The 14,330-nt window shown below is 39.8% G+C and overlaps 1 protein-coding gene across 1 annotated transcript in view; it reads right to left on the bottom strand.

The window, feature by feature from the left end:
* Window positions 1–489: 489 nt before the first annotated feature.
* The window catches only part of HMGN3 (high mobility group nucleosomal binding domain 3), a 19,970-nt gene continuing 6,129 nt past the window's right edge, over window positions 490–14,330 (bottom strand). Inside the window, exons 2-8 of the mRNA XM_009705396.1 lie at window positions 10,783–10,913; window positions 10,468–10,518; window positions 4,191–4,220; window positions 3,493–3,540; window positions 1,042–1,155; window positions 832–924; window positions 490–528 (exon numbers count right to left, since the gene is read on the bottom strand). Of these exons, the coding sequence (XP_009703698.1) occupies window positions 490–528; window positions 832–924; window positions 1,042–1,155; window positions 3,493–3,540; window positions 4,191–4,220; window positions 10,468–10,518; window positions 10,783–10,913 (506 nt within the window). The remainder of the gene's footprint in view (window positions 529–831; window positions 925–1,041; window positions 1,156–3,492; window positions 3,541–4,190; window positions 4,221–10,467; window positions 10,519–10,782; window positions 10,914–14,330) is intronic.

Genomic DNA, 14,330 nt, shown 5'->3' with positions numbered 1-14,330 from the left:
ATTCCTCAGATTTAGAGAAAACATTAGGAGGCTGTAGTTTTGCAGGCAAAGAGACCTTTTATTTTAATCCATTAAAAGAACCCAAAATAGTCAGCAGGTGGCCACATCTATCCATGTTTCATTAAAATCACATAAACCCTAAGTACAAAAGCACCACTGATTATTGCTCTAGAAAAAACTGCATGAAAAATTCAAATACGCACAGTAAAAACATCACCATATGCACAAGACTTGATTTCTTAAAGCAAGTGTATGGAATGCTGATCCAATTTTACACATACCTTGCAATATTAAGTTGATATTTATATTACTTGGCAACAATGAGAATTTCTAAAAGCACTGTTATGAGAAGGGAAATGTTCATATACAGTTTAATATGTCAACTATCATAGTCCTAAAAAAATTAGCATTTACAAAATACTTGATAAAAATATCTTTTAAAAGTTGTCCAAGAGGTACATAAAATCAACCCAAAATTTTCATGATATTTCATTCATTCTTGTCACCTACAGATTCAGTTTTCTGAGCCTGTGGAGAAGACAGAAGAAATTAATTACTATGGTAAATTGCCACCCCATACCCAGATACCCAAACTACCCTTACTCCTTCGATTTCTTATTTGCAACAGCTCCCTTTCAAACCTGTGTCCGTATTACATTTACGCCAACAAAACAGGTACATTCACACCCTTTTCTTAAATTATCGGTCCCAGCTTTTCAAAAGCAACACGAGCCTTACCTGGCAGCTTCCATTGGTCATACTGAAAAGCACCACACTACTACCTGTTTCTAGTCACTGCACACATCCTGAATGCTCTACCGTACCCTTAACTTTCACTGTTTCAATCTGCCCTTTTACTGACAGTGTGCTGGGTGGGGCACCTCTGGATGTTGAAACACTAACAGTTGAGCGAGAGATGCGAATCTGCAATAACATTATGGGCAATAAAAAGAAACATTATGAACATGCTATCGAAGTCTGAAAGGCTGAATAATTATAAAAAGACTGATGCAATCAGCAGGAGGTATGTGTGGAAAGTACCTCTTCAGCTTTATTTTCACCATTTTCAGATGGTGTAGTACCTTCCTTTGCAGCTTCTGGCTTTTCATCCTTCTTCCCTTTAGCACCTTTGTTGGCCTTTGTTCCAGGTTCCTTCTGACAGAAGATCAAAAACATGGGCACAGACATTGTATGAGTAGCCAGCACCCTACATCTTTATCAAAAAACCTTCACGTGAACTAAAAAGCCAGTCTTGGCAAGCTGCATGTGCTGGACTGAAACACACCACCAGCTAAAGACTACCTGGAAAACGGATATCCACAAAAGTTACAGAGAGACTCTCTAAATTTCTAGAAAATGCTGATGTCTGCTTCTTTATTGTTTCTGCTAGTTTACAGGGACACAAAAACCCCGCGGACTATTTTGGTAGAGCTGAGCTGTATTATACAAAGGTATATACACAAGGTATCTGTGTGAACAAATCCAATTACAGTATATTGAAAGCTTATTCAGCCAAGCACAAACAACATGCTGTTGGTGTAACGGCACTACACTTTCGATTAACATGAAATATTAAATTAGATTTAAAAAATTAAGCATTTTCGTTGGCTGTCCGGTTGTTAGTTTGGTAACATTTGTGATGTTCATTCCATGTCAATGAAAGAACCAACCAACACACTAGGGAGGCAAACTGATAAAATCCCATCTGCAGCAACATAAAAGCAGAGAATTTTCAAAAGGAACTATTCAAACAGCTACAGTTGCATTTGGAGATTTGCTCTTGAACAATTCATATGTTGAAGTCTACTTTTTTTTTAATCCTTGCTCTATGTGCATATTTATATTTGTCATCTAAGGCTAGTAGAGACATAGGTTAAGGATTTTAAGTGCAATGGGATCAAAATTTAAATGGTACTTGAGTATTTTACATTAGCATTTAAAGCAGTTCTGATAAACACCGTGGAGATCTTTCACGTGATCATTTGCTCCAAATTCTCCACACAAAATGGCAATAGCAGCTGTGAACAGGGATATTAAGGTCGGTCTCCCTTCACGGACCACCCTTCCCCAGCGATCCCCACGCAGGAGCGGGGCAGTGAGGAGGCAGTGCCAGTCACACCCCAGTTGCAGGGCAGCCTGAATTACTCCTTACAGCCTTCAGCTTCAGCGTTACACAGCAGCTGTGGTGCTGACCCGAGATGCTTATTGGTGGCATGAGGATCGTCCTAACTCCTCACCTACCAGAGAACAAGCTAAGGACTTGACTTAGTACATCCGTAATTTGCAAGCTTTTAACACCAAAAATGACCTCAAATCCGTACCATCTTTGGTTGTTTACTAGCAGGTTCAGAGTACACGCTTGCTGTTTTCTGTTTAGGAGACCAAGATTAGTATACTCCTTAAAATGTGATCCAGTTAGAGTTTGGAAAAAAGCCGATTACTGTATTAAAAAGTTACTTAGAATAATGTCATAAAGGATTCGAGTTGCCTGAAATGAGTTTCAAATGCTTCTCATGCAGCTTAGACTGACGTAACACCAAGCTCATTTCACAACGTGTACCTGAAGCTACAGAAGCTACCATATTCCCTTCTTTATTATTACTCTTTTTAAGAGAGGAGCAGGATTGGACTCAGCAAGACGTTATTGGTAATTTCATTTGATAAATCATAAAGTGTTCAAAGTCATACAGTTTTACTTTCACACACGGGCCTTGTATCCTGATACCTGCCCAACTGAGATACCAATAAAAGGACTTGAAAAATGTAAGAGTGAAGAGTGCTAGACTCAGTTTCCAGCATGTTTTTTTTTTTTTCCCCCCTCATAAAGCAATTGCTCTTATTTAACATTCCCCTCGGGCACAAATAAATCTACAGTTTCTGAAGTGCATGATTTATATGCAGAAATCCTGAAAAGGTATTTCAAACACTAATAAGATTTTAATTTGACTGTAACTGGCCTAGAAAACCCAAACCATTCAATTTAAATATATTTAATTTCACCTTTAATTATAATTGTGCATTCTCAGCAAGGGCCAGGCTTCAAGAACAGATAAGAGTTTCTCACTATGAAATGAAGTACTGCCCCTCTAGACAAGGAAACAGGATGGCACAGAGTAATCTCAAATCCTGTTGTAGAAATTGCTAGGTCTCGGGTAAAGCTTACTCAACCAAACCTGTACATTTCAGGAAAGGTGTAGGAAAGGTAAAGATTCTTCTTAAACTAGGAATTCACTACCAACTAACATGGTCTGCATATCAAACAGGCAAGACATTTTGTTTGGGCCAGTAATGAGGCCAGGAAGGGGTGGAACAAAAAGAAAAGAATGATCTAATTTGTTTTTTTTCCAGGGGAGGAAGCAGGGAGCTGCGGGGAGGGCAGGGGAGCCGATGCCTCACAAGAACGCTGTGAATTGAACTGTATGCAATGCACAGAAGGAGTATACTTGCTTACTATCGGCTACAACGATGGCAACTAAAAAGAAGAGTATTTACCTTCGTGGTTTTCCTTGGTTTGGGCTCAGGTTTTGGCAGAGCAGGTTTCTAGAAAACATTTTTAGTTGCACAATGTGTTAGATATATGACCAGAAACCAGCCAGCCACCTCCACACCCCAGCTTCCCCCGACCCCGCACCTTCCGTCACTTCCTGCTCACTAGTATGCATCTAGAAAAAGGCTGAAAAACCTTAATGCACAACTGCACCTCCTAACTGTACACACCCATTTTCATTCGCTCACTCATCTAGCAGTCACAGCAATTCGGGAGTCGCTCCAAGAGTAAAACATGGAGATTAATAGCAACTATTTAAAAAAAAAAAAAGTCAGATATGTTCTAATAGAGAAGAGGAACTAAACCCAAATACTAGTAGTGGCATCAAATTAAGTCCTTAAAGGACAGCTCTTTCTCTCTCCCAGAGAAGTAGTTGCATTTCCACAACTAACATCAGCCTGCAAGACGATACGAAGTCAATACTGCGCATAACAGTGTTGCACTGAGGTGGGGAAATACATCTTTTGTCAGAACAACCTGAAACCTGAAACCAAGAAAACACAGATAACTTTAGCTCTAGAGTTCTTAAACATCCCTTAGCAAAAATAAAAATTGAATCAAGCAAAATACAACAAACCTGTTTGGTCTGAGAAACCATATGTGCCTAGAAAAATACATACCAAGAGGTGTTATACATACTTACAGCTGACAATCTTGCTGATCGTCTTGTGGGCTACAGAAAAAGAGAAAAATGGAGAAAGTATTTTTATAGGCTTACAGCAAACAGTATCCAAAGCAACATAATATCAGTCATTTCATGGCGACAGCATAAACTATGCCCCTACCAAAATACGTCTCTATTGCTGAACACAATTCTTATCTTCCTCACCTTGGATGATCAAAATTTTAAAGGGCCAAAGTGATGTGAAAATTAGTAATAAAAATTGTTCAGGAACTATAATGTCTAAATCTCTATATGGTTAAATACCTTCCCCCCCCCCTATTTTACAAGTACTTCCGAGTCCCTTGCTGCTCTATGAAAGGTTCACAAAGACAGCAAGCTTGACTACCTGTGCACAGGACACTGAACTTTTCTCGTAAATACTTCGAATGATGTTTCTATAATCTGGCAGATGCTACTTGTAATAGCCAGTAAAAATACCATCTGATTAACAGCAGAATAAACTTAACATCCTTCCCTAGAGGATATCAGAGTGCTAAAATTTCAAAACGTGAAACTAAGTCCTTCCACTTCCTCAGTTCCCCACACACTCAATCCGAGAGTTCAGGTGCACAAAGACAGCTGCAGGATGAGAGGGAGAAATTATTTCTTCTATTTAAACACAATTTCAAGAGGAAAGAAGAAAGTCAGATATCCTGCTTTCCTCCACCTTTCTTTATCACTTCAACACACCTTCCTTATTAAATTTTATTTCACTCTGTTCTTTGTCATAAATTTATTACTGAAGATGAGTTAAGTCTTAGAAGTTGTAAGCTCATTAATTTCTTCACAACATTTGTGTATTCATTAAAACAGATGAACCCATGATCCAGTTACACAGCATGGTTATCAGAGGTAAAGTTTGGTCTGTGTCATAAAACTGGAATCAGACTTGTAGCCAAAATAAACGGACAACTCAACTGCAACAAATATCCCATGTAACACAGCTTAAAAAGTGAATAAAAAATTTCTTAATTACGTGTTAGGCATTTAAGCTGAGCCGAGAAAAACATGGCTGCACACATCTTGCAACAGGAAAAAGCTGTTGTTAATATCTGAAGAATGCAGTAATTTGTATTCATTGGAGCCATTTAAGTATTCTTAGTGGAAAGCAGTAGAGAACAGTTCAGATCTGCATCCAGCAAAATAGAAGTCTTGTCAAAAAACACCTAAAGATATTTTCAGCTATCAAATATTTATGCATCATTAACAAATAAAAAGTAAACCTCTCTTTTCTTCGCAACTTAGAGTATCAATTGGTTGTTAAGCAGCTTAGCACTATTTTACAACAGGTTAAATAAAGCATTTCACATGGTCAGTTCATCAAAGAACTCCTAGCTCAAGGTATCTTCTTTTACAAATCTGTTTTCTTAACTGATGATGTCTATCCCTCAGCATTTGGGCACCAGAATGTTTTGTAAGGATCTACTTTTTAAAGAATAATATGTTGTTTTAGGTAAATTATAATTCTCTCCCATATTCCCCAACTGTTCCTGTTCCTTGACTGGTTTCATAGAAGGCTTGTATTGCCATAAAGTCAGCATAAACCCTCAGTTCGTTAAAAACGCCTGACAGCTATGTCATTTTAACTATCAGAGATATTTTTTTATTATTATTTTTTGCAATCTGATTATAAGAAGGGAACTGCAGTCAAGTCAGCAAAGGTCACATTTTAACATGCTTTTGGGACCTCTGTCCTCCTCCAAAGAGCTGTCCTAACCCAGAAACTAGCAGCTCGCCCAACAGCCTATTTGACACTGGCCCACTAGCAAACACTGACAGAAAGAGTCCAAGAAAGAGAGCAGACACAGAAGAACACTTTGCACTTTCCTACTGCACTGGCTTCTGGCAATCTAAAGTTGCGAACTTTCTAACCTGGGTATTATATCCACATCATCTGTTTAATAGTCTCTGAGGGTCATTTTCTCCATGACTTTGTCTTATAACCTAGTGAACCCATTTACACTTTCAGTTTCCATAACATCCTGTGGCAATGAGTTCCATAACAGGATTATGCACTGTGTGGAAAAGAAAAAGCAAAACCTTCCCCCTCTGTTGTCTTTCCTTTAAACTCCTTGCCTCTTACTTCCACTACATTTCTCTTGGTTTGGGGTTTCAAGAGTAATAATTTCCTAACTGCCTTTCTCTGTGTTACTAATGATTTTATATAAAAAAGACACGATAAAAAGTCAAGAATCCTAGAAAATCTGGGTTTGTGTTTGGTTGGGGTGGGTGTTTGGCTTTTTTGGGGGGTTTTTTTGTGTTTCCTTTTTTTTAAAGCTGCTCTGCATCCTCTGTTTGTCCCACCATACTTGGTATCCTTTTAATTCTGTCATAGCCTTTTTAAGGAAGAGTCAGGAGAACTTCATTTAGTAGTCCCACATCTGGGAGCACAACAAATTAATCTTGTGATACACTGATGTTTTACACTCTTGTCCTCTAGTATTTTTTCCTATATTCTAGTTTCCCCTTGGTTTGGAAGAACTGACATTTTCTAGTGTGATTTCACAATCTCTCCCCGGATTAACAGCTGACTTGGTGACCACCACTGTGTCTTCCCCTCTCCCCTTGTGTATTGATTTGCATTTCTCCACACTGAATGTCTATCGATATTTTATCTTTCCTATATTCTAGTTTCCCCTTGGTTTGGAAGAACTGACATTTTCTAGTGTGATTTCACAATCTCTCCCCGGATTAACAGCTGACTTGGTGACCACCACTGTGTCTTCCCCTCCCCTTGTGTATTAATTTGCATTTCTCCACATTGAATGTCTATCGATATTTTATCACCTAGTTATCAGTGACCTAAGAGCCTTCTCAGTCTCTCTCACTTCTGACCACCCTGACAATTTTTTTGTAAACTTCAAACTTGGTCACTTCTCTAGTACCTCTTCTCCTAGGTCATTAATGAATATATTCAGCAGCACAAGCCCAAACACAAATCCTTCCAATACTCCACTGATAAATCTCTTCCATTATGAAAATTAACTACTGCTTCTCCACTTTCTTCTCATACATTTATCTGTTACCAACTCTTTGGAAGATTTTCCATTTAATCCATGCTAGCTTAGTTTCTTTAAGAACCTGCTTGGGGAGCCTTATCAAAAAGCATTCTTTACAGGCAAGTAAACTGTATCAATTGGCATGCTATCATCCTTATACCTGTTGACTTCTACAAAGAACTAAACTGCCCGAAGTATAACTTCTCTGCAAAATCCATGTCGACTCTCCCATTATACATTTGTCCACATAAATTTAAAAAAAAAAAAAAAATCAAACCAAAAAACTACTTCTGCAAGTTAGACTCACAGGCTTTATTTTCCAGAATCCCTTATCTAAAATCCTGGCAGCATTTCATCACCTTCAGTTACTCTGGTACTGAGGCCAACGCAAGCAGTAAATTGCACACTGCACTTAACAGTTTGGCAATTGCTGGTGAATACTGTCTAGTTCTTGCTTACACTCAATTAAAGAAAGTCCTCCAAACTCTACACTCACGGGAAACGGCTCCACTGCGGAAACCTCTCTAAGAATCCTCCATAGCAGGAGTTTCACTACTGTTTTTTAGCTTCACATTTGCCATGCTGGAGGGTTTGCTTCTTTCCTCATTATTTTCCATCAGTACAAAAAAACATCTTTCAAAAATAATAAATTTCCCTTATTTTGCTATTAAGCTATTCTGGTTTGGAGATTTTTTTGTTTGCTTTGGGGTTTTTTGGGGGGGCAGTGGGGGGTAGAATGGAGGCTTTTGAAAAATAATATGCATTTCTGGAAGCCTCTAGCATGGCATGCCACAAAGCCTCTCTGCCACCTGAAACCATTAAACTTTTTAGCTGCTCCTTTTAATGAGCTCTCATTTTTAAAAAAAAAAAAAAAAAAAAAAAAAAAAAACCCCTTTTTTTATTTTTACGTGCCCCTTTTAAATGGCTTTTATTTTTAAAAAAAAAAAAAAAAAAAAAAAAAAAAAAATCCCTTTCTTGCTATCAAATCTTACCATAGCAAACTTTATTTCGACTTACATTCCTGCAAGGATGATGAACCTGAATATATTATGGCCACAATTACAGAACAGTTGTCTGACAACTGTCTTTTTAACTAGCCCCTACATACTACTGAGGACCAAGTAAAGAGCTGATTTTATTGGTTCTTTGATTTGTTTCTCTAGGAAGCAAGCATTTATAGTTTTAACTTTTTCTGTCTTTGTAATGCCATCCTGTGCCTTTTACCGAATCTCTGAAGGGTAACTAAAACCTCCATTAACACTATTTCTGTCCTCAGAGCCTCTCTGATCTCCCTTAACATCCCATCTGACCACTTTTATTATTGTGGTCAGATGATACCTGGCACAGTTTCTACACTATATACTTCCCATTTACACGTGGCTTGGCAATCCATAAAGGATTCTGCTGTACTTACTGACACAATTAATCTAGAGAAATATTAAAGACACGTAACAGAAAGCCATTCTACCAGTAATGCAACTTAGCTCTCAACTCTGTATAATTTGTGCCTTGGTGTCACAGTGTCCCAACAAGTTTCTGAGTTGCCCATTATATCAATGTCCTCATTTAAAGCCAGATAGTCCAAGTTGCCCAGATTTAGATTTACAGCTTTTGTACTTTGGCTTGACTGACTGTTGTCACAGGCACAAATCTAACAGGGCTTTATTTCTCAAAACTGCTCTTTACTTTTTCAGATGCAAACTTTCATGGTTTCTGTGCTAGTCCTCGCTCTCTGCCCTGATAGGGAGCTCTGACTTCGCGCTACGTGCTCTCAAGAACTTGCTCGTCTCCCCCCAGACGTTTAGTTTAAAATAATTCAGAAGATCTCAGTGCCATCCACATAGATCTAGTTTGGTTCAGACTGAAGCCATCCTTCTTCCTGCGTAAGTTCTACCTAGTCATAGAGCTCCCACAGTTTCTAATCTAATCCTACAATTGTTTTCCTCATTCACACGCTAGGACTATGGGTGTATCTACTGAGACTATCTTAATTTGTTGTGGGGTTTCTTTTCCAGTAGCATCAACAGCCACTATTATCTCACCCTGACTGAAGACTACTCTAGAAGCTCTCATTTCAGAGACAGCGGGCACCCTCCAGAGAGCCTGTGTATTTGTGTACACTTCTTGGTCTTTGTTCTTTATTCTAGCAATCAGGTCTCAAATTTTTAGAGGAAGGAACTTTTACTTTTCTGGCTCTTGAAGAAATAATATTTAAACTTGGATAGAGAAAAAACATTCATTCAGAGCAAAGGAGATTATACTTTTACTATGATTTCATCAGCCTTTTCATACTTTATGAAAAAGAAACTAATTCATCTTCTAGGACGTTCCATAGGAAGATACTGAGGTATCAAAATCTATTCATCTCAGACCTCCTTTTTTCTCCACTTTTTTTTTTTTAGGAGCCTATTGTAAACTTCACTATTGTTTGAAATATTTTGACATTTCCACTGTACCATCTTTTTCTGCCAGACTGAGCAACAACCAACTTCTCAATTCAGAAAGTGTAAAACTTCATTAGATTACTTTTCCTGTTCAGATATGCTCAAAGATTTACAGGAAGAGCAATTAATTGTTAGTTCATTTGAATATTCACCCATTCTTTTCAAGGTCCCAATTTAACTTTGCCACAAAAGATGACAACCTAAGAAAATGAATCCTCGTAATTCTCTACCTGTTTTTTTAAATTCACATTAAGGCCTGTGACAAAGAAAGTAGGAAACTTTATTGTAAAGGTCAAGGTATCACCAGCTGTCTCCTTGCCTCCTCTGTCAGAAGTTACTGTGCCCTTAAAACAAATTCAGACAAAGAAAACACACAAATGTGTCAGCTGGTCTAGTTTAGAGCCTGGTAACTTAATTCAAGACACCCTTCCATCAGTCACTTAAGCTAAGAATAGTTTTGAAGTAGACTGGCTGAGGTGTGCATATTAACCCTCTTCTGCCAACCCACCAGAGACCGAGCAACAGTTCCAGGCAGTAACATCCTACACCGTTGCCACAAGATCCACCTGAGCTTGTCTATCAAAGCCCTAAGTGTTTCTGAAATTTATTTTGTGTACTAATAACTCCTCAGTACACCAAAAATAAATTATGCCAGATAAGCTCAAATGTGTTTTATTGTCGTTATTCCCACTGAAAACACCTCACTAGAAGTGCGAGAGCAAAGCATAGTCTGCGAGATTGCAGATCTCCGGTTAAATAATTAGATACCAAAAAAATCTTTTTTTTAATTTTTATAAAAAAAAATACACTTGCCTCTTGTTTAGTTACTTTTGCTGCATCCTTGCCTTCAGCACCCTCTGGAGACTGAAAGAAAATATTAAGTCAGTGTTTTTATTACAGACTTAAAAGCATCCAGGCAACAGCAAAACAAAGATTATGGTGAAGATTCTTCTTTCTATCCATTGCACCAACTTAAAGAAGCCTGGCAAATTTACATTAGTATTTACAAGCAGCATTGTACCAAAGCCATTCTAGATTTTCCAAGCAAGAACGCAAGGACTTATCATCACCAGGCACATACATACCATATCACACAGCATCCCTCAGTGGTCCCTCCAGCCAACTAACCAAAGCATCCGCAGGCTCCAGTCGGGAGCTCCATCTCATCACCAGCTGGTAGCACAACAGTATGAACTGGAAATCTGAGGTTTGCTCTACTAGGACTTCTGAAATCCCCGAGAAATTTAACACATTTCCTCCTGAATATGAACGTAACAGGTAATAAGATGAACCAAAAAAGCACAGCATTACTGAAACGAGGGATTTCTTTACCTCATTTACTTTTTGCACCTCAGGCTCACTCCGCTGAAGCTGTAACAGTATCTTTCCCTCATCTCATCTCCTCTGTCAGAGCAGCAAAAAATCAGTAAAACACCAAGACACTGACAGGAAAGCTAGGGACAAACCTGTTCCTTCACAAGAACGAAGTATCAACCTGACCATTCTAATGCTGGTCTTCCAGAGGTACTACAGAAATGCTACTTGAAACACAGGGGAGGGGTGGGGGAGGGCGGGGGGCAGATAAATAAAATCAAGCTTCTGTCTTTTCTCTACAAGTCAAGATGTATTACTTCACATTTTGCAAGTGACTGAGTTTCCACCTAGGAACAAGATATTAATGGAAAAACAGCGAGCAGCAGCAGTTAGAGGAGAACTACAAGAACAGCATGTGTTTCAAAAAGGCATTTAATAGCCAGCAGAAAAGGCAATTTGGTTGCTGTTTTGTTTTTCAATCAGTAAAGGAGCAGGCCAGTTATCTTTTCCTTTGTCTTTCCATTCCAATCCTAACCCAAACCTCCCCCCCTGATTTTGACAGCGAACGTCTCGGAGTTACAGTTATGGTTTGGAGCAGAGAAAAAGACCAGCTAGTTTGCTGCAGTTGACCACTGCCTTCTCCTGGCACTGGGCTCTAACATACTTAGAGAAAGACACCCCCCACCAGAGAATAAAACGTGGCTTTGTTCCTGTGCGCTCTCCTGACAGAAAGGAAGCGTGCCACAAAAGCAGCTGGTTTAAAAAAAGCCGAGGACCGATCATCTAAGTAGCTAGAAAACAGCAGGAAGTTAAGCAGCACCGCGCAGCACAGAGCAACTCAGAATAGCAACAGAGTCAGGCATCCAAAATGGAGCCTGAGTGTTCCCTACCGCTGCCTCACCAGCCGCCGGCAGGATCGCTTCAGGTTGGCATTCCTACAAGCCTCTCGGTTTGGTTACTGAGGAGTTGCTACAGCTTGATGGTGTGATGCTGGGAGCATCAAAAGCCATAAGGAAAACAAAACCAAGTCATTCCACGATCATTGTCAGTAACAGTCTTGTTTCCTACAAGTTCCCTCTTCAGCTCATGACACAGTACGGGCTCTGGGTGTAGCTTTTCTGTAGTCCATGAATTCGTAACATCTGTTTCTCCTATATGAATCTTCTCAAGTCTAACAAACTTGCACTGCACCCTTTCCCTGGCAGGGAACTCGAATAGCCCCCTTCCTGTCCTGGGCATCTCTTTGGATGGAAGTTCTCTCAGATTTTATTATCTTCTACTCACAGTGGTCAAGAGACTCAAGATTTACAGGGGTAAGGACAGAAAGACAGCACGATTCACTTCCTTTGGAAGCCAGGCTAAAAAACGCACCATAAACTAAATGAAGCTGACTGACACGCCATAGTTGGGCTGTGTTACCCCGCTTCACTTTTAGGAACCACAGAGCTTGGAAACAGGGCTAAATCATCACAAGATGGCACTGGCCCGTGCCAACAGCCTTCCAGTAACTGCCTGGGAGCAAACCCTCACTCTGCACTCCCACACAGTTAACACACAGTAATTTACCCCATTCTCTTTAGCACTAATGAAAGACAAGTCTCCTGCATTTCTGATAGGCAGGGCAGCCTGATTTTAGACGCCAATATTATTGCTTGACCACAGATTTTAAAAACTGTTCATGAGGCTAACCGCAGGGGGAAAAAGAATTATATTAACATACTCTTAATACAACCACTGTATACTACTATGATATATTACACAACATACTTCAATTAAGTCAGCTAATTAGCCCAGCATTCCCTCTCAAGTTAGGAAATCGAACAGCAATTCTGAAAACCACGTAACTTTCTCCGTGGAGGGACATGCACAGCATTAATCTCAGAGGTGTGAATAAGCAGCAAGGGGTTCCGACACGCTCTCATTTCCATTTCAGCCCTGCTCCCTCCCCTCTGCAATCCCTACAAGTCCAGGCATTCGGAGGCTGCGCTCACCCTCCCAGGGCCTCGGCTCTCCAGCATGCTGGCAGAGCTGCGTGGGAGGCCATGTCACGAAGAAAGTAATTGATCCAGCTGAAAAATAGCCTGCTGCTTAAACAAATTTATAACTATTATAAATACATATACAAATAGTAACTATATAGTCTTCCCTGCTCCAGCAGAATCATTTTACCGCACAGCTGCACAAACAATTGAGCCAGTACAACAGAGAAGAATGAAGTGGCACAGGGCAGCTGCAAGCAGCCTGGGATCCTTAAAGCCGACAGACACACCAAAAAAAATGTCTGTCAGATATGGCTGCAGTATATTTGTTAAAAGGGGAACAGAAACTTATTTCTCCCCCTGCGAGTCCTGCTTAGATGTTCCAGTGAGCCCCAGCGAATGTGGATCTTCATGCTAGTTTTTGCAGTGCTTTCTCCTCTCCCTGGGGACCAGAGAGATTTGTACACGAACGGAGCTGAGCCAAGCATAGTTCCCAAAGAACTTGGCATGCCACAAGCAGTGACCGTCTGCACTAGCATCTGGACATCACAGGACTTTTATGCAGATACCACCAAAACCTTGAAGTCCCTATCCCTAAGTCTTCCACAGGAACCCTTCCCCAACCTTTTGTCCTGGTGACAAACTACTGAAGGACCTCTGGTTTCAAAGCAACCAAACGTACTAAGTAACCCATCCCCTTGGTATGTTTTTCCACATGACATGATGCTATGGTTCACCATATTTCACCTGACACCCCAGTCACATTAAAATGCACCCTGGAAACGGTGCCTTACATCGTAAACTAGTCAGGAGCGGGAGTGTCCACACTGCAAGTTTTGTGCAGCAAAATCAAAGACCAATGCAAGCACTGAATCACTTGAATTACTGAGGTTGGAGTACTGCCCCTGTCTTCAGCTCTACTCCATCATATGCCTCTATTATACTCATAAAGTAGTCCCTATAGGCATCCATACAGTATCAGGCACAGCAGGCCTACAAGGGATAAGGCAGATAAAATAAAAAAGCAGATAAGGGCACAGATAATAGTGATCACTTTTTTCCCCAATCATAGAGGTACACAGAAGGAAAGAAGCTGACTGGCTAACTCTAAATATGCTTTTGACATTTAAACTCACAGCAAGTTTTAGGTTCAGATGACCACACATTGTGTCACACCCCAATTAGTACTACATATTGGAAATAAGATTGTAAATTAAGTTGTAGCTAAGATTTATAAGACCTGTCAGAGCTGCATAACTTTTATATCACAGGATTAACCCAGAAGGTTGCATGCAAGATTCCCTGTGTCTATGAGCAATCAGTTGGGTTTTTTTTATTTGCTTTTTCCCCACCCCTTTTTAAGGACAATCTAGAAAATAATTT

Source organism: Cariama cristata, unplaced genomic scaffold (assembly GCF_000690535.1).
Source record: "Cariama cristata isolate BGI_N322 unplaced genomic scaffold, ASM69053v1 scaffold28298, whole genome shotgun sequence".
NCBI lineage: Eukaryota > Metazoa > Chordata > Aves > Cariamiformes > Cariamidae > Cariama > Cariama cristata.
This window is presented reverse-complemented; position numbering and strand designations above follow the sequence as displayed.